The 27109-nt window shown below is 41.8% G+C and overlaps 2 protein-coding genes across 2 annotated transcripts in view; both read right to left on the reverse strand.

Annotated features, from left to right (window-relative positions):
* Window positions 1–2532: 2532 nt before the first annotated feature.
* Window positions 2533–3652, reverse strand: LOC137579528 (uncharacterized). The gene is made up of 2 exons (XM_068293310.1): window positions 2675–3652; window positions 2533–2625 (listed from the first exon to the last, which is right to left on the reverse strand). The coding sequence occupies exons 1-2, from the start codon at window positions 3650–3652 to the stop codon at window positions 2533–2535; spliced, it is 1071 nt and encodes a 356-aa protein (XP_068149411.1).
* LOC137579530 (nematocyst expressed protein 3-like) overlaps window positions 2541–27109 on the reverse strand; it is a 41386-nt gene continuing 16817 nt past the window's right edge. The window contains exon 2 of the mRNA XM_068293314.1: window positions 2541–2597. The gene's annotated coding sequence lies outside the window, so the exon portion shown is untranslated. The remainder of the gene's footprint in view (window positions 2598–27109) is intronic.

Raw genomic sequence — 27109 nt, forward strand, 5'->3', positions numbered from 1 at the left:
CGTTGGCCCGGGGTGAGGCAGTGGCATTCAGCACATGAATTATATTATTGGCCTTCAGAAATTCTTCAAACTCGGAGGAAGTAAAGCAGGTACCTTGATCGCTGATGATTCGGCGGGGTCTACTGTAATTTGCGAAATACTGAGATTCTAATGTCTGGCATACTTCACGTGAATTCGTCGTGGCGGTAGGGTACAGCATCACAAATTTGGTGAATGCGTCAATGACAACCAGAAGATACTTTTTCTTAGAACGTATGGACGGAAGGGGGCCCAAATGGTCAATATGGACGGTATCAAACGGAAGGGGCACTTTCGGAATACTATGTAGCGTAACACGGTGGTCCGAAGCGGACGCGGAGTAGTATATACACTTGAGGCAATTTTTAATGTAATTGTTAACATAAGACTTCATACACGGGAACCAGTAATGCTTCTTGATCTGTGCACAACATTTCTCCGTGGCCATATGGCCAAGCTTCTCGTGCACTACTCGTATGACATGATTTATCATTTCGGAAGGGACATAAAGTTGGGGTACACTCGTCGAGGACAGGCGGTACACTACTCCATCTCGCAGTTCGAAATCCGCTATCTCATATTTCTCTAACTCATCTCGGAGTTTGACAATCTCAGGGTCCCGGTTCTGGGTTAACTGCAGTTGGAAGTCGAGGTTTATATCGTCAACGTATGCGGCAGTTTCTATTCTGCTTAGAGCATCAGCATGGGGCATACCAACCCCCTTGCGGTGTACAATCGTGTAGTTATAGTTTTCCAACAGCAGGGCCCAGCGAGCAATCTTGGCGGAATGTCCACCATTTCTCAGTGTCAGCGCAAGGGAATTACAATCGGTCACGATTTTGAATGGGATGAACTTAAGGTATGTCTCAAAACGTTTCAAGGAATACACTATAGCTAACGTCTCTAGCTCATAACTGTGTAGTTTCGATTCAGCGGCGGAGGCCATCTTAGAGAAGTAGGACACTGGGTGTAATTTACCGTCTGTTTGTTTCTGGAGGAGCACTGCTCCGAAACCAATTGAACTAGCATCGCAGTGTAACTCTGTTTCAGACTTCGGGTTGTAAATAGATAACACGGGGGATTCGATCAATTTCAACTTCAGTGTTCGGAAAGCTTCAAGGCATTCATCGGAGAAGATATAAGAGGTATCTTTTCTTAACAGTCGGGACAGCGGACACGCAATCTTAGCGAAACCTGATACATATCGGCGGAAGTATGAGAATAGGCCTAGGCAACGCTCTAATTCCTTGCTATCCCTTGGAATGGGCAAATCCCGTATCGCCCGAATATGAGCTGGTTTAGGCGTGATACCGGCGGAATTGGCTAGGTAGCCCAAGTACTCTAGTTCCCTATACGCAAAACGGCATTTCGTCAGCTTCAGGCATAACCCGTTCACTCTTAACACATACAATATTTCCTTCAGAATCTCAAGGTCGGTTTCAAAGTCATGCGACGCGACTAGAATGTCGTCCATATATATCACCAGTTGACCTCGGTTTATGAATTCCTTAAGGACAAAATAAACGAATCTAGCGAACACGGAAGGGCCATTACAAAGTCCGAAGGGCATGCGTACATATTCAAACTGGCCATCAGGGGTTACAAAGGCAGTATATTTGATTGAGTCTGGGTGCATTTTCACATGGTGGAAACCGTTCTTCAAGTCCAAGATAGTGAAGAATGATTTGCCACCCAGATGTTCAATGCAATCATCTAACAGACGAATCGGAAAATGATCTCGAACTGTAATTTTGTTCAACGGGCGGTAATCTACACACTTTCGTAGGGTGTTGTCCTTTTTGCGACAATCGCGGCAGCGTAAGGGGAACTACTGTGGCGAATAATGCCAGCTTTCAAGAGATCGTCACAAATCTCACGCACCTCGATGCGTTCGTGGTGCGACAGATGGCGGGGGGCGGCAGAAAATCGGAGTTTGGCTAGTCAATTCTATTTTCATCTCATAGTTCATGGGCTTGATTAAATCTGGATCAACTTGTACATACGAAGTGGAAATAATAGACTTCAGGGCTGCGGTTTGCTCTTCTCGTAACGTGGGCTCTATATCAAAGTGTAACTCACTGACGGCAGGGAGCTCAATGGCATTTATCGCCATAAGTGCATCGTTCAATGTTTCCGAAGGTACAGCAGAAGTTTTCGGAAGGGGAGAATCAGACAACAATTCGGCAGATACAATCTCATTCCTATCATACGGCAGTATCACTCTCTCTTTCATAAATATGTCAAAGGACTTCAGAACAGCAGTAAGATTTGGATTTATACATTCAGTCGGTTTATTCATGAGTATCAATGATTCTTTTTCATATTTCAGTTCCTTCAGTTTACAGAGTCTAATATTAATTTTATACAGAAGATCTCTACCTATAATCATTGGCAGTTCGGTTGCTTGGTTCGTCAGGACTTCAAACGTATGTATTGTATGTGTGTTGCGGAGGCGAACCCTACACTGGACTTGGCCTAAGGACAGAAGTTGGCTATTTCCTAAACCACGGCAGTTCAATGTACGGGGGCTAAGACGGCAGTTGGAGGGGACTTCAGATTGACGGATAAAACTCTTTGGACTGCCCGAATCAAGGAGAGCAAACATATCTATAAATCTCCTATCTTGCACTTCATCACAAACAAAAGCAACACTCACCAGTTGTAAATGGTCTAGTCGATTTCCCGCTTCATCAGCGGCGGCGGCAGCAGTGATATTGGTGGCATTTCCAATTCGAGACGGGCAGTTTTTGTAGCTGTGGCCCACTATGCCACACTTGAAACATGAATTCGGAGGTCTCATTGGTTTCGGGCATTGACTCTTGTAATGCCCCCATCCTGAGCAGTTGAAGCATCTGGTCTCACTCGTGACGGTGCCTGACGATTTGTTTCCAGGCGCCACGGCAGTTGTTGTTGGCTGCGCCTTCACACTATTGCTTTGTCTGGAGGCAGCGGCCTGCATACGGAGGCGCTCGTAGCGTTCCAGTAGGGGCTTCAGTTCAGCCATTGTCCGAGCTGAGTACAGCATGCCGACTCGAGTAGAATTGTCCCGCAATCCATCAATGATCAGGTCGACCAGCTCGTTCTCCGGAATCGGAGCATTCATGGCAATCTCCTGCATCTCGATTGCGAATCTTAAACATCCCTCGCCTGCCCTGATGCGCCGGCCACGCAGAGCGTGGTACACTTCCTCGATGCTACACGAGCGTCCAAATTCTCGCAAGAGGATTGCCTTCAATTCTTCGTAGCTGTGCACCGATACCGTGCGCAGCAGCACCGCCGCCGTACCTTCCAGCATACGACGGCATGCGACCAACCATTTCTTCACATCGTATGCGGTATCCGCTGAAAATCGAGCCACCATGCTCTCAATGACACTCACGTCGCTGACTTGCTGTCTCGGTGCTTGGAATTCGTCAATCCCCTGCTGCAGTTTGAGGAATTGATGCTGTAGCTGTAGCAACTCATGTTGTTTCTGCAGCGTCCCCAGTTGCTCATCCAGGCTGGGGGAGGCGGAAGTGGCCGGTGTGATGGCGGCCGCGGCAGTCGATACGGAGGGCACTAAAGCGGGCATCTCCTCCCATGGGTCCGCGTCGGGACCAGTGGCGGGGACGGCGAGCGAGGCCGCAGACCGCATGGCAGACACATAGTCGGAGGGCACAGCATCCGCAGGCACAGTGGATGTGGCAGCGGCGGCGGGCACAGCAGTGGCAGCGGCGGCGGGCACAGCAGTTGCAGCGGGCGCAGAGGCGGCAGCGGAGGCGGGCACAGCAGCGGCGGCAGCGGTGGTGGGCACAGCAGCGGCGGCAGCGAGTGCAGAGGCGGCAGCGGCGGCTGGTACAGCAGTGGCAGCGGGCGCAGAGGCGGCAGCGGCGGCGGGTACAGCAGTGGCAGCGGGTGCAGAGGCGGCAGCGGCGGCGGTTACAGCAGCAGCAGCGGGTGCAGAGGCGGCAGCGGAGGCGGGCACAGCAGCGGCGGCAGCGGTGGTGGGCACAGCAGCGGCGGCAGCGGGTGCAGAGGCGGCAGCGGCGGCTGGTACAGCAGTGGCGGCGGGCGCAGAGGCGGCAGCGGGTGCAGAGGCGGCGGGCACAGCAGCGGCAGCGGTGGTGGGCACAGCAGAGGCGGCGGGCACAGCAGCGGCAGCTGGCGCAGAGGCGGCGGGCACAGCAGCGGCAGCGGCGGCGGTTACAGCAGCGGCAGCGGGTGCTCCAGCAGCGGTGGGCGTGGAGGCGGCCGTCCTAGATGTGGAACGTGTGGCGCGCCGTGTCCCGAAATATGTATCCTTTCGGGTGGTCATCCCACTTCTGAGTTGTAAACACCTATTTATTGGGAAAATAAGATAACGATTAATTTGTATTTCCTGGATTTTATCTTTGGTTTTTCTGCGCAGATGCAACTTGCTCGTTGCGTCGCCGGAAGAGAAGAAAAGCGCCGTCTCTCAACCTATCGAGGACTTATCGCTAACAATCGATACTTATTACTAACAATCGATACTTATTACTAACAATCGATACTTATTACTAACAATCGATACTTATTACTCACAATTGATACTACAATACCGGTTTCGGTAAATACATGAGCATTTAACAGACTTTGTAAATAATTGGAATCTTACATAATAATACAAATAATAATAATAATATGGTCTCCGACCATACAAGGTATATATATTCTTGATCAGCACGACGACACGAGTTCAAATAGCCATGTCCGTCCTTCCGTCCGTCCGTCCGTCCGTCTGGATCAACGCAAACTCCTCCTAGACCGTAAGAGCTGAAATTTTGCACGTAGGCTTGTACATATATACTGCAGGGGTTGTATATCTCGGGTTCAGCCGAATCGGACCACTATATCATATAGCTCCCATACAAACCCCAAAGTCACGAACAGTGACTTTTCTCAATAACTTAGTTATTTTCTGCGCTATTATCGTGAAACTTAATATTAGAGAGTTAATAAATGAAGATCGGATGACTATATCATATAGCTCCATAGGAACGATCGGTCGAAAACAGTGACTTTTGTAAATAACTTCGTTACTTTTAACGTGATTGTTTTCAAATTAAAAATTTCTTCTTAATTTAATATATCTGTTAATGACTGTGTCGAATTTAATAAAGATCGGGTGACTATATCATATAGCTCCCATAGGAACGATCGGTCGAAAACAGTGACTTTTGTAAATAACTTCGTTACTTTTAACGCGATTGCTTTCAAATTAAACATTTGTTAGTTTGATATATCTGTTAATGACTGTGCCGAATTTGATAAAGATCGGGTGACTATATCATATAGCTCCCATAGGAACGATCGGTGGAAAGCAGTGACTTTGATTAATATCTTTGTTATTTCCTATGATAGTAGGCCATTCTTTCGTAAACATAAGCCTTTTTAGATAAAACGTTCTTCCACATTGATGGCTAATAGGTAAGGAAATAGTTATACATACAGTATAAATTAATCTAAACATAATACATACCACTAAAACTAAATCAAAAACATATAATACTCACCAACACACTCACTTAAATATCTCAAACATGCTATAAAATCAAATAAATTACCTAAATCATTTTAAACATAATACATATTACTAAAACTAAATCAAAAACTTATAACACTTACCTACACACCCACATAAATATCATAAACATGCTATAAGATTCAAATAAATTACCTAAATCAATCAATCAAAAATAATACTTACTACAAAAACTAATATTAAAATATATATAAAACAATCTAAATCATAAAACACACTAAATAATACAAACCATTTATACTTACCAAAACACTTACCTAAAAATCATAAACATCACGAACCTAAACCATAAAAAGATTATATAAAGAAATACTATACAAGTTAAGCACTTCTATCATAACAAGGAGTTAAGTACTTATACCATAAAACCCAAGTCCGTCAACACATGCCCATTGGCCGATCCTATTTCATCATCATAAGCAATTCCCATTGGTCAACCCCACCCAGTCGTCACATGCCCATTTGTCGCATGATCGCCTGTCTCAAATAACAGTCCGACAGCTAGGATAAACAACAAGTCACCCCACTCAATCGTCAGATGCCAATTTGTCGCATGATCGCCTATCCCCAGCAACAGTCCGATCGTTAGGATAAACAACAAACCTGATACCCAGAATCACCCCACAAATTTCGGCAATAAACAAAGAATGGTCCTGAACACTTGTGTAAACAAAGAATGGTCCCACGCTCTTAGTGGACTATTGGACTCAGCCAACGCCGCCGCCTGCGACGACGTCAATTATCCAAGCCTTCATCCAACATAATCAAATCATAGAAAATCAGTCTTAAGCCTTAGTCGAAACCATCCGGTAAAACTTCGCTTTAGCTCCGCGGAATTCACTCAGTCAGAATCTTTCAGTTATCATTAAGTTGTAATTGTAAAGTGACTTTAAATAAAAATTATATTTTTTTATACCGTGAGTGAAGGAAGTGTTTAATTGGCGCCCGAGCAGGGACCCTGCTAAATAAAACTTGATCGAGTGTTAGTGAAAGATATCAGTGGTCGTGACCGAGAAAACGCGTTAAATGCCTTAAAGTGTCAACGAAATAAAAACACTATATTGAACTACACAAAGAATCAGACAGGGTCAAATTTATCGCTGCAATTTCCTCCAAGATCCGTTCAGAGGAAAACTGATAACCCAAACGTGTTTGCCCAGGAGCGTTAGTACCTTCAACGTTGGAAAAGCGAGCCCTCCTACAAGCCGATCAGTACAAGCACCGAAGATGTTATTAATAATGTAAGTTAAGAAAAATAATTCTAAGCAAAAGAAAATCAAGAAAGAAAATCAAAACAAGAAAAAGAATTTGTGTAAACACAGTGAGAAAAAATTTGTGAACCAAAACCAAAAGTTTAAATTTAAAAAAGAAAAAAAGAAAAATATAAGCCAAAATATTTGAAAAATCCTTAATTAAATTTTTTTCTCACTCAAGAAAAAAGAATCAAAAATTGAAAAAGAAACTAGTAATAAGTAATCCCAAAAAAAAGGGGAAAGAAATAATTCAAAATTTAAAAAAAAAAAATTTTTTTGTAAAAAAAAGAGAATAATCATTTAATATTGAAAAATTTTGCATAATACCACAAATTAAGATTTAAGAAATAATTTTGAAAAAAAAGAGAATAATCATTTAATATTGAAAAATTTTGCATAATACCCCAAATTAAGATTTAAGAAATAATTTTGAAAAAAAGAGAATAATCATCTAATATTGAAAATTTTGCATAATACCACAAACTAAGTATTTAAGTACCAAAAACCATTTCCACCAAGATTAGCGGACATACCGCTATACCTTTGTCAATATAAACTGAAATCCAATTTTCGCGGCATTATATCGTTCGTGACGTCATAATATTCGCGATATCGTAACACTTATTTCCTTGAAAGAAACCTGGTTCGAAATATTTTTTCCAAAATGACTAATGACAACTGGGTTAAAGCAGCAGTCCTCCAGCAGGGTGGTAGTCAGGCAGCAGCTTCCGATGCTCCGACAGCATCCACCTCAGGTGCAGCAGCCGTAAATAGAATAGAGGCACTGTCGATACAAGGATTAGATGTAGCTATCCAAACAATTTTGTCATCTCAGCTACAGGAAATAGTGAAACAATTAAATTTTTCCCAGCCAGGACACATTCCCTTTAGGGACCAGACAGCTAGCGTCCAGGATAACTGGCATGAATTAGACAAAGTGCCAGATATCGTAAAAAATCTTGACAAATTCTCAGGTAGTCGTGAAGAATTCTCAACATGGTTTGCTTCCGCCACACGTTTAATGGAATTGTACGCCCCCATTCAGGGAACACCTAAATACTTTGCAATTCTGGTAACCATTCGAGGCAAAATCACAGGCCATGCAAATACACTGTTGAAAGTATATCGCACCGCGCTACATTGGGATGCAATCTCTCAGTGTCTGTTATCTGAGTACTCAGACAAACGAGATTTAAGCACTCTAGAATACCAGCTATTCACCATGACCCAGAAAGGCGCATCCATTCATCAATTTTACTTCGCCGTTTACCAACAGATGTCGTTAATACTAGACCAAATCGAAACATTGGGTTACACTCCCGAGACTATGGAAGCCATGGCAAAACAGGTCAGAGATAGGGCTCTAGATACCTTCATCAGAGGTCTTAACGGAGATCTCTCAGACAGAATGAGCTTAGCTCAACCCAGAGATCTGAGGCATGCATTGCAACTGTGCGAGATGTTGGACAATAAAAGGGCTAGGAACAATATCAGCCATCGTGACACTCGTCCACCAGTAGGACCAAAACCCCCGCATTATGCAAAAAATTACTTGCAACCTCAACAATCATACATACCGGCAATTCCACCAAAACCTTATAATAACAACAACTTTTATAATCAAAAACCAATGCAAAACGTGTTCATTCCCCAAAATAAATTTCCTCAAACGAAAAACCCCATGTTTTTCAATGCACCACCGAGGCCATTTGCTCCGAAGCCTCAGCCGGCACCAACTCCTATGGATGTCGACGGTTCTATTCTAACAAAAAAAGTTGATTACATGAACAAGCCAAACGTTAATTCACCACAACAATTTGCTCTCAAAAGAGTCAACCAGTCCACCGGAAATTTTCCCAATAAAGTTCAGAGGCAATTCCATATCGAAACCGGTATGTCAGGTGAACAATATATCACCATACCGCCTCAAGAAGAGCATTACTCCGATATGTCCGATTATCAGTCTGCTTACCAAGGCCAAGAAGACCTTTACGAATTAGTCCCATATTCTGAGGTTCGTGAATATCAACAGCAGGAGGAATATTTTACCTCACAAGGTGACAACTCAGAGTTAGTCCCGCAGAATAAAGAGGAAACCAAATCACAATCACAGGAATCTCAACAGCCACAAATTGAGGACACCGTTAATTTTTTAGGTTAAAGTGTTCCTCTTTGCCGTACTTTGTTGTCCGGGACAAAGACGGAACCGCATATAATTTTTTAATAGATACCGGCTCCAACAAAAATTATGTCCAACCAGAAATAGCCAAAAACGTCAAAACAAATGAACACAAGTTTTACGCGAACACCGTAAGTGGTAGCATTCTAATCACCAGCCATATCCATTTGGGTTTATTTAACGAACCCAACAAACCTATAACTTTCTTCTTATTACCTAATTTGAATCCGTTCCATGGGATTCTAGGTAATGACACACTAAGAGAATTAAACGCCATTATTGATATAGGGAAAGATCTATTATTTGTCAACAACTCTCACGTTGTTAAAGTAAAGCAGATGCGAGCTCATCAGGTAAATACGATCGAATCAGAGGAGCTCACCAATCAGCAGAAACTAGGGTTAAAGGCACTCCAAGAGGAGTACGAATCGCTTTTCGCAGACCCAAATAAGAAGTTGACTTATGCTACTAATGTCCAAGGAGAAATCCGAACGACAACAGACACTCCAGTCTACACCAAACATTATCCGTACCCAGCTTCTCTCAAAGAAGTAGTAGAAGACCAGCTACAAGAATTACTACGAGATGGTATAATACGACCCTCACGGTCGCCCTATAATTCCCCTGTATGGATAGTCCCTAAAAAGAGCGATAGCCTTGGGAATAAGAAATATAGGATGGTCATTGATTACAGAAAGCTCAATGCAGTTACAGTTTCGGATAAGTATCCTATCCCTGAAATCGGAGAAATGGTTGCGCAGTTGGGCAACAATAAGTATTTCTCTGTTCTTGATCTAAAGAGCGGATTTCATCAGATTTCCCTTAAGGAATCTGATATTGAAAAAACAGCATTTTCTGTAAATGGAGGGAAATACGAGTTTACAAGACTCCCCTTTGGTCTAAAAAATTCCCCATCAATATTCCAAAGAGCTCTCGATGACATCTTGAGAGACCTCATCGGAAAAATTTGCTATGTCTACATTGATGATATTATAATATTCAGTAAATCTGAGGAAGAGCATTTCCGACATCTAGCTCTAGTGTTTTCTACCTTGTCCAAAGCAAATATGAAGGTCCAAGTAGATAAATGCAAATTCCTAAGACACAGTGTTGACTTCCTAGGCGTAGTTATCTCAAGGGAAGGAGTTAAAACCAATCCAGAGAAAATTCAAGCCATTAAAAAGTTCCCCATACCAAAGAACCTAAAACAACTAAGGTCCTTCCTGGGATTAGCTAGTTATTACAGAAGATTTATCAAAGATTTTGCTAAGTTAGCTAGACCCTTGACGGCGTTATTAAGAGGAGAACATGGCAGAGCTAAAAAGAATGTCTCAAGCAAGATTGAAATCCGATTCGGTGAAGCCGAACTCGATGCCTTTGAGAAAGTAAAAAATGCACTAGTATCACAAGATGTGATGTTAGCATACCCTGATTTTAAACAAGAGTTCCATCTAACCACTGATGCTTCAAACTTTGCATTAGGAGCTTCTCTAGAACAGAACGGTAGACCCATTACATTCCTTTCCCGTGCGTTATCCAAGGCCGAAGAAAATTATGCTACAAATGAAAGAGAAATGCTAGCAATAGTATGGGCATTGGATAAGTTAAGGATGTATGTATACGGCAAATCCAAAGTGATCATTTACACTGACCACCAGACTCTCACTTATGCTCTCAGCCCGAAAAATAACAACACAAAGCTGAAGAAATGGAAAAGTTACCTGGAGGAATATAACTACGAGTTGAAATATAAGCCGGGTAGCTCAAATGTGGTAGCAGACGCACTCTCTAGAAACCCTACCAGCATAAATGCTAGCAGTACGTCAGCTACAGCCCATAGTGATGAAAGCTCAGGTCATGAACTCATTCCAGCAATGGAAGTTCCCATCAATGTCTTTAAAAACCAATTGTTTATCCTCACTGGTGATAATGAATCCACTACCTTTGAAATACCGTTCCCTACATATCATAGACATACAATAGTGAGAAGCAATTATTCCGAAGAAGATCTTGTAACCATCTTGAAAGAAAAAATGGATCCTAGAATAGTTAATGGTATTTTCACTTCCGAAAGTATCATGGGAAAAATTCAACAAATATTTCCAGAGCATTTTAGGAATTACAAGGCAAGATTCACGCATATTCAAACTATAGATGTCCATGATCAGATTCAACAACAAGATATCATAATAAAAGAACACCTCAGAGCACATAGAAATTCCGTTGAAAATAAAAAACAAATTTTATCTGAATATTTTTTCCCCGGTATGAAGAAAAGATAGAAGCAATAGTAAACTCTTGCCAAACGTGCAAACTCTCTAAATACCAAAGACACCCTCCGAACCAAGAAATACAACCAACCCCTATTCCGAAATATCCAGGTGAAATTATTCATATAGATTTATATTCCACCCAAAATAAGATTATTTTAACCGCAATAGACAAATTTTCTAAATACGCGCAAGTTAAACTCGTAAACTCAAAAGCAGCAGAACATCTTAAAGTACCCTTACGTGAGTTGTTAATAGCCTTCGGTATGACAAAAACCGTGGTGATGGATAACGAAAAGGCTTTAAATTCTGCATCAATAAAATTTCTTTTGAATAATCAGTTAGGTATACAAGTCCACACTACTCCACCATATACTTCGTCTAGCAACGGCCAAGTAGAAAGATTTCATTCAACATATACAGAAATAATGAGATGCTTAAAGCTAGAGCACCCCGAAATGGAATTCGAGGATTTAATATTCAAAGCCGTTGACGAATACAATAAAACCATCCATAGTACCACCAACAAAAAGCCAATAGAAGCATTTTTTGTAACAAATTTAATCCATAATCCAGAAAAATTAGCACTTGAAAGGGAAAAGATTTCAGAAACCATTTTAAAGAAGCAAAATAAGGACCTAGAGTACCATAATAAAACAAAAAAACCCGTCAAAATCTACGATCCAGGTGAAATCATCTACGTTAGGATTAATAAACGACTAGGCTCGAAACTAACGTCTAGATATAAAAAAGAAATAGTAGCCGAAGATCTTAATACCAAAATTAAAACCAGGTCAGGAAGGATAGTTCATAAAAACCACTTGAAGTATTGATAAACATCCTCTTCCGACAGATTGCTCATGTTACCACTTTGCTGGGGTCACACAACCATATTAGACTATACTAAGTCAAGAGTGGTCATGTTGGAAACCGGGTTAGCCGCGCGCCAGAACGGAACGTTTAAAATCATTCACGTCATCGAATTAGAAAAATATCAAATGGCCATATCCGTTCTAAAAGAAGTCGTTAAGAATTCATCAAACCTTAGTCCGTATCAACCTTTTTTGGCCTATGAGATAACTCGGATACAAAACGAATTGAGGAGGCTTCAGCCGATGAAATTCAGAAACAAAAGATCGCTTGATATACTTGGCACGGCTTGGAAATGGTTAGCGGGCACACCTGATCACGAGGATCATAAGATTGTGGTAGATAAGATCAATGAACAATTGGAAAACAATAATCGGCAGGTCATTATTAATAATCTAATAGAAAATAAGATAAACGATTTAATTAAGATAACTAATACCATATTAATTAGAGGTAAACCCGAATATAATAATAAGACAGAAGAAATCGAAATAACCAAATTTAAATTGAGTCTTTTAAGAGAAGAAATAACAAATATTATTTACGCAATTGATTGGGCTAAGGCCAATACCGTAAACTCATTAATACTGTCCTCTGATGAAATAGATTTTATTGACACAATTAAAGAAGAGAGTCTAACATTTGTAAACATTGAAGAACTAATAGAGTTTGCCGAGGTCAGCATAGCCTCAGACGGTAAATCACTCCTTTATATTGTTAGCCTACCCAGAGTAATTAATGAAATTTGTAAACAAATCCTTGCAATACCAATTAAATATCAAAAATTTATAGAAGAAATAGACTATGAGAATATCATGAAATGTAACAAGAAATACTTCGGGTTAATCAATAAGAGTAAATGTAATATTCATAATGGTAAGACAATCTGTAAACTGGAAGATCTGACTAATTTAGAAAACAGTAAATGTGTAGGAGCCTACTTGCAAAGAAGAAATCCACAATGTAAGGTCATCAACAACCAGCACGTAAAATCCCATTCGGAAATAATGCCCGGTACCTTGCTGCTAAACCAATTTCAAGGAGACATCAACATCAATGGAGAAAACATTACCCTAGAAGGCACCTTCATAATTCAAGCGGAAAACGCGACAGTCGTCATAGAAGACTCCTGGTATATTGTGAAGACACGCTTTGAAGTCGAGGTTCAACCGCCGCTGTTGCAATTACTATCAGATAAGCAGCAAAGAGGTGAAAGGTTATCTCTGGAAATGATCAAGGAACTACACATCAATAATACTAATAATCTGGAGAGAATCCAAAGAAACAACTTGATTATGTCTTCGTCAAGCTGGATTATTCTAACCCTTCTGGCAGCTGCAATGATAACATATTACATCATCAAAAAATTCTGCAGCCACGAAACAGGCAACCATGGTCCACCAATGGAAGTCTCAATCGCCCCAGTTCAATATGTTGTTGCGACCGAGGACGTCCGCACTTAAAGGGGGAGGAGTTAAGCACTTCTATCATAACAAGGAGTTAAGTACTTATACCATAAAACCCAAGTCCGTCAACACATGCCCATTGGCCGATCCTATTTCATCATCATAAGCAATTCCCATTGGTCAACCCCACCCAGTCGTCACATGCCCATTTGTCGCATGATCGCCTGTCTCAAATAACAGTCCGACAGCTAGGATAAACAACAAGTCACCCCACTCAATCGTCAGATGCCAATTTGTCGCATGATCGCCTATCCCCAGCAACAGTCCGATCGTTAGGATAAACAACAAACCTGATACCCAGAATCACCCCACAAATTTCGGCAATAAACAAAGAATGGTCCTGAACACTTGTGTAAACAAAGAATGGTCCCACGCTCTTAGTGGACTATTGGACTCAGCCAACGCCGCCGCCTGCGACGACGTCAATTATCCAAGCCTTCATCCAACATAATCAAATCATAGAAAATCAGTCTTAAGCCTTAGTCGAAACCATCCGGTAAAACTTCGCTTTAGCTCCGCGGAATTCACTCAGTCAGAATCTTTCAGTTATCATTAAGTTGTAATTGTAAAGTGACTTTAAATAAAAATTATATTTTTTTATACCGTGAGTGAAGGAAGTGTTTAATTTACATTATACTTACCTCTAATCCAAACTCTAACCTAAAGCATATAAAACGAAACCAATTATACTTACCTCAATTGCCATACCCATATCTAAATCAAAGATAAAATAAACCTAATACTTACCACTAATATCTCTATTAATATACTTACCTCTTATAATTAAGCTGAAATTTTTATCTATGTCTAGTTCTAAGAAATTTATATGTTATTAATTTTTAAAGGGTATTATGTCGCCCATATAGTTTTTAAGTAGGGAAAATTGTAAAGATCTCAGTTGAGATATACACAATAAAGTGGCAAGCAACTCAGTTGCTTGGTTATAGGCAAATGCTTCGGCTGCCAAACAGAAAACCAATACGCCCAATAGACAGAGGGCTATACATGAAGAAGGAACGGCCAATAGATTATGAGTCACCAGAGGAGTCTAATGGAACAGTGATTTCCGTCAAATCAATACCCCGCAATAAAACGCATTGCGACTCCATGTCCCCAATGGTGACTGATGATGACAGTTCCAACCCTTCCCCTAATGCTGATCCAGTTAACTTGACCACATCTAAAAATATAAAACACTATTTTAAAACTATTGAGACAAACACAACTATAACTAATAATAACAAAAGAAAAATTAATAACAACACAAATGACAATAAACAAAATAAAATCTATATAACTAACCATAAACCAACAGATGACATCGCTACAGACAACAAAACCAACACAGATACTAACCAGAGGGCCGGGGCTAACTTCGACCGCGTCACCCTTGCAACTTTTTTGGTAACTCTTTCCTTACCTAATAGCAATCAATGTGGAAGAACGTTTTATCTAAAAAGGCTTATGTTTGCGAAAGAATGGCCTACAATCATAGGAAATAACGAAGATATTGATCAAAGTCACTGTTTTCCCCCATTGTTCCAATGGGAGCTATATGATATAGTTACCCGATCTTTACCAAATTCGACACAGTCATTAACAGATACATTAAATTAAGAAATGTTTAATTTGAAAACAATCACGTTAAAAGTAACGAAGTTATTTACAAAAGAACCACCACCACTACAACAACAACAACAATCGCAGCACCAGCAGCAATTAAAACAACAACAAAACACTATACAAAAACAACAAACACAGCAGCAGCAACAACCGCAGCAGCAACTACAGCAACATCAACAACACACCCAACTACAACAACAACCAAAAGAGCAAGTACCGCAAGAACAACTACAACAACAAAACAAGCCAAACAATCAACCAATTCCCCCAATAATATTACCTGACAACGAAGAAACCCATGCATTATTTAATAATCCCCTACTGACAAATCTAAAAGAAAAAATAACAACAACAAAAATTAATAATAAATACATATGTACCTGCTGCGATCTGGAGTCTTATGGGGAGGCGATTGGCAAGTTAAAATTGCTCAATGCCAAAGCCTTCACCCATCAGCCCCCAGATCTCAGAGGCTATAGGATTGTCATCAAGGGATTTCATCAGACTACCAATGCGAAATGGGTCCGAGAGGAGCTAGAAAAACTCGGCTACCAGGTTCGCTATATGGATCTAATGAGGAGCACTCGCACCAACAAGCCTCTGGGCTACTTTGAAGTCGAGCTGGCGCCACAAGAGGAGGGGCAAAATGAGCAAATCCTCTTGCTGACCGACCTATGTGGCCAACAAGTGGCAATAGAGCAGCAGAGAAAGCGCCTGCTACCCATACAGTGCCATCGCTGCCAACGGTTTGAGCATAGCAAAAACTATTGCTTCATGGAGCCGAGGTGTGTCAAATGTGCAGGGGCTCACCTCACAGCAGACTGCGAGATTGGCAAAACTCCAAACCCAATCTGCGCAAACTGCAATGGCCCGCACGCTGCAAGCTACAAAGGATGCCCTATCTACGCAGAGGAGCTTGCGCGTGTTAGAGCAAGGGCAGCCCCGCCAAATCGTCCACGTCGTCCACACCATATTAAAGAGGACCATCCAGCCACATCAACAAACTACAACAACTTACACTACAGCAAATCCTACTACAACTCTAACAATCAACAAGCAACACATAAATCTACTACAAATACAATGCAAAACAACCACTACAACCATCACAACCCAAACTACAACAGCACAAGATACAAATACTACAATAATAACCAAAACACCCTTAATAATTTACAAATTAATGAAGAACTAATCATTTATAAAAATACAACCAACAAACTAATAATACAAATTGGAATTCTAAACGCTCTAATAAAAAAAATACTACCACTTACAATCAACACAAAAGAATCCAATGATGTCATTACACACGCAAACAGCATAATACAAAATCTAGAACAACAAACAGAAAGCATTAAAACAAACCTAAACATACCTAATAAAACACACACTCAATCTACACCTGAAAACGAAAAAGAGGAGGACCGCCTCAACCCGTCCACTCTAAATAAAATCAAAACCTGAAAAACAAAATTAATATAACACACCTGAAACAATTAAAAAGAAATACTTACCAAACTCTTATCAAATAAAACACTTACACAAACCCATAATTAAAACCGTATTTAAAATAGCAAACTTATCAGATAAACAAATTTTTTCTTTATTGCGTCTATAAAATGAAAAGAAAACAACGTAACTACAATAATACACCAACACATATGCAAAAACACAGCTAAAATTACCTAAAATATACACGAAGAAAAACTCTAGACCAACTAAACAACTCAACTCTAAAACAAAAACCAGAAAAACTAAAAAAGAACAGCAACTACACACCATAAAACATCAATACTAAAACAATATTTAAATAAACAAACTAATACAACAAAAGCTACAAAATACTACACAAAATCTAATGCTGAAATAACACACCAAAAATGCATATATAATCACACTTACACTACATTAAAAAATGCAATTCAATTACAAATAAAAAAGATAATAATATAAATCTTAATGCAAACTAAATCCCAAATCTAAAACAATACATGAATTAACTAACTAATACATCTAATCAAAATCTAAAACCCACAACAAAACCCTCAAAATCGACACATACTCAAAGCAAAACACGTAATGACTCTACCAAATAACTCAATTCAAATACAGTTCAAAAACGCATAAACACAACAACTAATACATATTAAAAACTAAAACCTAATTAATACAATGATTAGCCACCTAATACAGCAAAGAAATCCTCAAAACTTACACTAAATCTACAACTAAAGCACGAATCTTAATAACACTCATAACAAAATACATGATTCTACCCTGCGAACGGAACACAATACAATAGTAAATTAAAAGCATATAAACACTAATACTACTACAATATAACTGCTAAAACTAAAATGCTACACAAATACACTACCTAATGCAACACAAAAACTCGCGAAATATACAATTAAACCAAAAATATAACAACAAATTTGAAACGCACTTATAACAAAATAAAAATAACACAGTCTTAAAAGATGAACAAATGGACATCTGTGGAGTCGTCTTGGCTGGCGGTTCTGCATCTGGCATCTCTACTTCGGATGTACAAAACCTAAAAAGAAAAAGAAACCAAAAACAAATTAATAAAAAATTACAAATAACTAAAAAAAAAAAAAAAAGCGGCCAAGCAAATTAAACAAACACAAACAAAAAATGCAACATAACCTAATTAAAACCTACTAACAACACACACAAAATATGTAAACATAAAACACAAAACGAAATTTCACAACTCCTACCAATAATAACACGCACAAATAAAAGAAGAAAAACTAAAACGAAAAACCACACAAACAAAATATGCCACAATTAAAACGCACACTAGCACAAATACCGCCAATCACTACACCTACGCATATGCATACACTAATACAAACACAAAAACAAAATTCTAAAACACTAAACTAAATGCTACAACACGCAAATAAATATGCAGCTAACAACAACATATGCAGGCAACAAGTGGCAACTAACATCTTACACCGCACACACATAATACACCATAACTAAAATGCACACAAGCATAAAACCGCCAACCACTACACATACATGCATGCAACTAAAATTAGTATCACAGACCAAAATCACTAAGACACAACACAATCTATTTAACTAATCAAAACCAAAACACACAAACTAATTCTAAATCACAAATCACTTCACTAAAAAAACACATATGCATGCAAACTCCAAAAATGAAAAGCACTGCTGAAAAATAAAACACGCTGCCGACCAATACCGACAACCATACATGCCCCCAGGGGAGGGAAGAGAGACGACTCGTCCGGAAACTGCTGGCCCTCACCCACCTGCTGCAGCCTAGAGAAGAAGAGACACATCAATTAATTAAATTATATACTTATATTAACTAACCTAGAACTAAAACTATTTCTTAAAATTATATATTACTTACCATTGTTTACATTCCCAACATGCCTTAATACTAAATGTGACCAACCACCTAAAAATCGATTACAAATATTATAAATATCGATAACTCTAAAAATACTAACTTGATAAAAATACTAACTAAATTAAATTCAAACTAAAACTAACAAAATACTTACCAATATACATATAATCAAAACACATTGTTAACTCTAAGTAATTTTAATAATATATGTTTACCTATAAGCTAGATTTTAGGAAACTAACAAAATATATTGTAAAGATCCCAGTAGGGATAAAAACAATAAAGTAGCCAGCAGCTTTGATCAGTTGCTTGGCGAAAGGCGGACCACCGAGTTGCCTAAGAGAAAAGATCCCCTACAACTCTTTCGAAGTGGAGCTGGAGCCCTCTACTGATGATGCTGCAAGGAACCTACTTACCCTGCAATTCTTGGGCCCTTATCAGGTAAAAATTGAAAATTTCAATAGGCGCCTGACCCCAGCACAGTGCCACAAATGCCAAGCATTTGGGCACACAAAAAATTACTGCCACAATCAGGCTACCTGCATGAAATGCGCTGGCCCACACGACACCAAGGAATGCCAGCACGCAAGGAATCCCAATCCGATATGCGTAAACTGCAAAGGAAATCACATTTCAAGCTATAAAGGATGTCCAGTCTACCAGAAAGAGCTGGCAAAATTAAAAAGAACTCACCTGCTCTCACACAAAAAAACCAGAAATTCCTATTGGGATCTTCGAACTCTTCTTCTGGTGAAACAGGCCAATTCACCACGCCTCTCTCCAACGCCACTGCTGACACGAACCTGGAATATACAAATAAAACATTAGTAAATATGAAACCTAACACTAACAAAAACAATCACAATGAAAATACAACACGTTACAAAAGTAAAAGCTACTACACCAACAACAAGCAACGCTATATAACACAAACACAAAACACTCCCCTGAAGCAACGACTGCCACAAGAAGCAGAAACTCCTGGCCAAATGCAGCCCATATATTAAGGCCTCTTGAGCATGATGCAACAGTTAAACTTGGCCATTGGCCAGCTCATGACACTGATGCCGGATCCAAACAGGAACAACCAGGACTGATACTGTCGAATATCCCATCAAATTCATGCCTAAAAATAAAAAATAATCAAACAATATTAAAAACACAAAAATGAAGTAACTAATACTAAATAAAAGAATACAAAAATCACGAAAACTAAAACTATAACAACACATATTAAAACACAAAAAAATTCATCTTAAATAACATGCAAATAAGACTACAAATTAAAACAACTCAACTAAAAACCAATACAATAACAAAATTAAAGCTAAAATAATTCATATACTAATTACCCAATAAAATAAAAGTCTATAAACGTCAAAACAAACAAAACAAACTAATAAAAACATACAAAATGCATTAAAACTTATCTGTAATACAACAAGATTAACTAAAAATTAAAAACAATATACATCTCAACTTTCTAATCTAAATCAAATCGATAAACACAATGCATAAACTAAAACTACAAAAACACACTTAAAACTCCATAACAATAAACCAAATGAACATGGCAACAAACTACAAAATAACACAATACAATACTAAATAAAAACCATGCAAAAACAAATACCTATCCAATAAGAACAGCAAAACTAAACTAACACATAAATACACTATTTAAACAACAATACACACAAATCATTTGACAAAATTTTTTAACGAAAACAACACATACTTAAACATGCCAAAGCAATACATATGAATACAAGAACACTATATTAACAAATGCAATATAATACTTAAGAAAAAGCACATAATCAAAACAAATAATACAAATCTAAAACTAGAACTAATACAATACATAAATCAACTATCTAATACAACATTAAAATTCTTAAAATACCTACTACAACTATTAAAATTACAACAAATCCAAAACACACCTAATACAAAATAAAAATCACTCCATATCATAAATAAAAATTAAAACTAATCAGCGGAGTCTTTCTGGTCGGCACCCTTGGATCCGACGCCTCCAATTCTGATGCACAAAACCTAAAAATAAAAAGAAATTAATAATTAATTAGTAAAAATTGCAACATAAAACAAAACAACAAGCTTTTCAACTAAATAAACATGCAAATCCAAAACTGCGCAAAACAAATCAACTAAACACAGTTTAAACATACACAACATGCAACCAAAACAACATGTACTACACCTGAACAACACAAACTGCCACAACACAGCAAAATGTGACAATGAGACGTCCCACCTGGCCCCAACATGCTTACACGAACTGTCGAGGTCGCTCCGGAAAAGTCAACTCCTCACTGGGCTTTCACTCCAACATGCCCATACCTGAAAATAAAAACACACAGATCAATATTGGGATTCCTGCCTGGGAAATGCTCCTCTCCTTGCAGGAAGCTATTTACCTCACACCAACGCCTACTCTTCACCTGTGGCCTGCATGAGAAAGAAAAATTGCAATTATAAGTTAAAAATTTCTTTTGCTAATTGGGCCTTTATTTACCTTTTTTACCTAGTGTGACCCAACCATGCAATTCCAATAACATGCCCACTAAATGTAAACTCAAAATGTTAGTTAACATGCCAATGTAAATGACTGCCGATAGTTACCAAATCGCATACATTTGCAATGGGACTACTTTTAAACTATTCTACTATAAACATAATACATACCACTAAAACTAAATCAAAAACATATAATACTCACCAACACACTCACTTAAATATCTCAAACATGCTATAAAATCAAATAAATTAATCATTTTAAACATAATACATATTACTAAAACTAAATCAAAAACTTATAACACTTACCTACACACCCACATAAATATCATAAACATGCTATAAGATTCAAATAAATTACCTAAATCAAACAATTAAAAAATAATACTTACCACAAAAACTAATCTTAAAATATATATAAAACAATTTAAATCATAAACAATACTTTTAAAAACTAAATCTAATGTGTAAGATTCCAATTATCTACAAAGTCTGTTAAATGCTCATGTATATACCGAAACCGGTATTGTAGTATCGATTGTTAGTAATAAGTATCGATTGTTAGTAATATGTATCGATTGTTAGTAATAAGTATCAATTTTTAGCGATAAGTCCTCGATAGGTTGAGAGACGGCGTCTCTCTTCTCTTCCGGCGACGCAACGAGCAAGTTGCATCTGCGCAGAAAACCAAAGATAAAATCCAAGAAATACAAATTAATCGTTATAATTTTTACCCAATAAATAGGTGTTTACAACTCAGAAGTGGGATGACCACCCGAAAGGATACATATTTCGGGACACGGCGCGCCACACGTTCCACATCTAGGACGGCCGCCTCCACGCCCACCGCTGCTGGTGCACCCACTGCTGTGACTACCGCTGCAGTACCGACGGCCACAGGAGCCGCCGCTGCTGCGCCTGCCGCTGCAGTACCGAGAGCTGCTGGGCCAACCGCCGCCATACGAGCCCCTGCTGGGCACTGATGCCACCTCCGCCCCTGCTGGGCCAACCGCTGCGACACTCGCCACTGCCGGGCCAACTGCTGACATGCTCGCCCCTGCCGGGCCCGCCGCTGCTGGGCCAACCGCCGCCATACGAGCCCCTGCTGGGCTAACTGATCCCACCTCCGCCCCTGCCGGGCCAACTGCTGCTATACTCGCCCCCTGCCGGGCCAACTGCTGACATGCTCGCCTCCGCCGCATACGAGCCCCTGCTGGGCTGATGCCCCATTCGCACCTGCCGGGCCCGCCGCCGCCGCAACCGCCCCTGCTGGGCCAACTGCTGCCATACTCGCCCATGTTGGGCCAACTGCTGACATATTCGCCCCTGCCGGGCCAACTGCTGCTATACGAGCCCCTGTTGGGCTAACTGATGCCCCATTCGCCCCTGCCGGGCCCGCCGCTGCCGCAACCGCCCCTGCTGGGCCAACCGCTGCCACACTCACCCCTGCTGGGCCCGCTGCTGACATGCCACTGCTGTACCCGCTGCCACTGCTGTACCCGCTGCCGCTGCTGTGCCCGCCGCCTCTGCACCCGCTGCCACTGCTGTGCCCGCTGCCGCTGCTGTGCCAACCGCCGCTGCCGCCGCTGCTGTGCCCACCACCGCTGCCGCTGCTGAGCCCGCCGCCTCTGCACCCGCTGCCACTGCTGTACCCGCTGCCGCTGCTGCTGTGCCCGCCGCTGCTGTGCCCACCACCGCTGCCGCTGCTGTGCCCGCCGCCTCTGCACCCGCTGCCACTGCTGTACCCGCTGCCGCTGCTGTGCCCGCCGCCTCTGCACCCGCTGCCACTGTTGTGCACGCTGCCGCTGCTGTGCCCACCGCAGCTGCCGCTGCTGTGCCCGCCGACTCTGCACCCGCTGCAGCCGCTGTGCTCGCTGCCGCCGCTGCTGTGCCCACCACCGCTGCCGCTGCTGTGCCCGCCGCCTCTGCACCCGCTGCCGCCGCTGCTGTGCCCACCACCGCTGCCACTGCTGTGCCCGCCGCCTCTGCACCCGCTGCCACAGCTGTGCCCGCTGCTGTGCCCGCCGCCTCTGCGCCCGCTGCCACTGCTGTACCAGCCGCCGTGGCCGCCTCTGCGCCCGCTGCCACTGCTGTGCCCGCCGCCGCTGCCACATCCACTGTGCCTGCGGATGCTGTGCCCTCCGACTATGTGTCTGCCATGCGGGCTGCGGCCTCGCTCGCCGCCCCCGCCACTGGTCCCGACGCGGACCCATGGGAGGAGATGCCCGCTTTAGTGCCCTCCGTATCGACTGCCGCGGCCGCCATCACACCGGCCACTTCCGCCTCCCCCAGCCTGGATGAGCAACTGGGGACGCTGCAGAAACAACATGAGTTGCTACAGCTACAGCATCAAATCCTCAAACTGCAGCAGGGGATTGACGAATTCCAAGCACCGAGACAGCAAGTCAGCGACGTGAGTGTCATTGAGAGCATGGTGGCTCGATTTTCAGCGGATACCGCATACGATGTGAAGAAATGGCTGAACGATCTGGAAGACGCATTTGAAATTCTGCAGTTGAACGACCGCCTACGGTTGGTCGCATGCCGTCGTATGCTGGAAGGTACGGCGGCGGTGCTGCTGCGCACGGTATCGGTGCACAGCTACGAAGAATTGAAGGCAATCCTCTTGCGAGAATTTGGACGCTCGTGTAGCATCGAGGAAGTGTACCACGCTCTGCGTGGCCGGCGCATCAAGGCAGGCGAGGGATGTTTAAGATTCGCAATCGAGATGCAGGAGATTGCCATGAATGCTCCGATTCCGGAGAACGAGCTGGTCGACCTGATCATTGATGGATTGCGGGACAACTCTACTCGAGTCGGCATGCTGTACTCAGCTCGGACAATGGCTGAACTGAAGCCCCTACTGGAACGCTACGAGCGCCTCCGTATGCAGGCCGCTGCCTCCAGACAAAGCAATAGTGTGAAGGCGCAGCCACCAACAACTGCCGTGGCGCCTGGAAACAAATCGTCAGGCACCGTCACGAGTGAGACCAGATGCTTCAACTGCTCAGGATGGGGGCATTACAAGAGTCAATGCCCGAAACCAATGAGACCTCCGAATTCAAGTTTCAAGTGTGGCATAGTGGGCCACAGCTACAAAAACTGCCCGTCTCGAATTGGAAATGCCACCAATATCACTGCTGCCGCCGCCGATGATGAAGCGGGAAATCGACTAGACCATTTACAACTGGTGAGTGTTGCTTTTGTTTGTGATGAAGTGCAAGATAGGAGATTTATAGATATGTTTGCTCTCCTTGATTCGGGCAGTCCAAAGAGTTTTATCCGTCAATCTGAAGTCCCCTCCAACTGCCGTCTTAGCCCCCGTACATTGAACTGCCGTGGTTTAGGAAATAGCCAACTTCTGTCCTTAGGCCAAGTCCAGTGTAGGGTTCGCCTCCGCAACACACATACAATACATACGTTTGAAGTCCTGACGAATCAAGCAACCGAACTGCCGATGATTATAGGTAGAGATCTTCTGTATAAAATTAATATTAGACTCTGTAAACTGAAAGAACTGAAATATGAAAAAGAATCGTTGATACTCATGAATAAACCGACTGAATGTATAAATCCAAATCTTACTGCTGTTCTGAAGTCCTTTGACATATTTATGAAAGAGAGAGTGATACTGCCCTATGATAGGAATGAGATTGTATCTGCCGAATTGTTGTCTGATTCTCCCCTTCCGAAAACTTCTGCTGTACCTTCGGAAACATTGAACGATGCACTTATGGCGATAAATGCCATTGAGCTCCCTGCTGTCAGTGAATTAGACTTTGATATAGAGCCCGCGTTACGGGAAGAGCAAACCGCAGCCCTTAAGTCTATTATTTCCACTTCGTATGTACAAGTTGATCCAGATTTAATCAAGCCCACGAACTATGAGATGAAAATAGAATTGACTAGCCAAACTCCGATTTTCTACCGCCCCCGCCGTCTGTCGCACCACGAACGCATCGAGGTGCGTGAGATTTGTGACGATCTCTTGAAAGCTGGCATTATTCGCCACAGTAGTTCCCCTTACGCTGCCGCGATTGTCCCTGTACGCAAAAAGGACAATACCCTAAGGAAGTGTGTAGATTACCGCCCGTTGAACAAAATTACAGTTCGAGATCATTTTCCGATTCCTCTGATAGATGATTGCATTGAACATCTGGGTGGCAAATCATTCTTCACTATCTTGGACTTGAAGAACGGTTTCCACCATGTGAAAATGCACCCAGACTCAATCAAATATACTGCCTTTGTAACCCCTGATGGCCAGTTTGAATATGTACGCATGCCCTTCGGACTTTGTAATGGCCCTTCCGTGTTCGCTAGATTCGTTTATTTTGTCCTTAAGGAATTTATAAACCGAGGTCAACTGGTGATATATATGGACGACATTCTAGTCGCGTCGCATGACTTTGAAACCCACCTTGAGATTCTGAAGGAAATATTGTATGTGTTAAGAGTGAACGGGCTTTGCCTGAAGCTGACGAAATGCCGTTTTGCGTATAGGGAACTAGAGTACTTGGGCTACTTAGCCAATTCCGCCGGTATCACGCCTAAACCAGCTCATATTCAGGCGATACGGGATTTGAAACAGAGTTACACTGCGATGCTAGTTCAATTGGTTTTGGAGCAGTGCTCCTCCAGAAACAAACAGACGGTAAATTACACCCAGTGTCCTACTTCTCTAAGATGGCCTCCGCCGCTGAATCGAAACTACACAGTTATGAGCTAGAGACGTTAGCTATAGTGTATTCCTTGAAACGTTTTGAGACATACCTTAAGTTCATCCCGTTCAAAATCGTGACCGATTGTAATTCCCTTGCGCTGACACTGAGAAATGGTGGACATTCCGCCAAGATTGCTCGCTGGGCCCTGCTGTTGGAAAACTATAACTACACGATTGTACACCGCTCGGGGGTTGGTATGCCCCATGCTGATGCTCTAAGCAGAATAGAAACTGCCGCATACGTTGACGATATAAACCTCGACTTCCAACTGCAGTTAACCCAGAACCGGGACCCTGAGATTGTCAAACTCCGAGATGAGTTAGAGAAATATGAGATAGCGGATTTCGAACTGCGAGATGGAGTAGTGTACCGCCTGTCCTCGACGAGTGTACCCCAACTTTATGTCCCTTCCGAAATGATAAATCATGTCATACGAGTAGTGCACGAGAAGCTTGGCCATATGGCCACGGAGAAATGTTGTGCACAGATCAAGAAGCATTACTGGTTCCCGTGTATGAAGTCTTATGTTAACAATTACATTAAAAATTGCCTCAAGTGTATCTATTACTCCGCGTCCGCTTCGGACCACCGTGTCACGCTACATAGTATTCCGAAAGTGCCCCTTCCGTTTGATACCGTCCATATTGACCATTTGGGCCCCCTTTTACGTTCTAAGAAAAAGTATCTTCTGATTGTCATTGACGCTTTCACCAAATTTGTGAAGCTGTACCCTGCCGCCACGACGAATTCACGTGAAGTATGCCAGACATTAGAATCTCAGTATTTCGCAAATTACAGTAGACCCCGCCGAATCATCAGCGATCGAGGTACCTGCTTTACTTCCTCCGAGTTTGAAGAATTTCTGAAGGCCAATAATATAATTCATGTGCTGAATGCCACTGCCTCACCCCGGGCCAACGGCGAAGTCGAGCGGGTTAACCGCGTGTTGGGCCCCATGTTGGGTAAACTGACGGAACCTGTGGACCATGCAGATTGGGTCCAACAACTGCCGAACATAGAGTTTGCATTGAATAACTCCGTCCACTCCACAACCAAATTTGCCGCTTCCGTACTTCTATTCGGTGTTGAACAACGAGGTGTGGTAGTAGACGAACTAACCGAACGGTTGGGTGAGAGAACGGACGAGGTCGATGCCTCAGAGGTAGACGTCCGGAGATTAGCCTTCCGTAACATTGTTAAGT

The sequence above is a fragment of the Drosophila tropicalis genome, unplaced genomic scaffold (genome assembly GCF_018151085.1).
Source record: "Drosophila tropicalis isolate 14030-0801.00 unplaced genomic scaffold, ASM1815108v1 contig_696, whole genome shotgun sequence".
NCBI lineage: Eukaryota > Metazoa > Arthropoda > Insecta > Diptera > Drosophilidae > Drosophila > Drosophila tropicalis.

What these genes read in the sequence shown, in the direction of transcription:
- LOC137579528 (XM_068293310.1), bottom strand. Translation starts at nt 3,652, where the DNA reads ATGCGGTCTGCGGCCTCGCTCGCCGTCCCCGCCACTGGTCCCGACGCG. An exon ending in GACTAGACCATTTACAACTG is followed by an intron (nt 2,626 to 2,674) that starts GTGAGTGTTGCT and finishes GGAGATTTATAG; the next exon opens with ATATGTTTGCTCTCCTTGAT.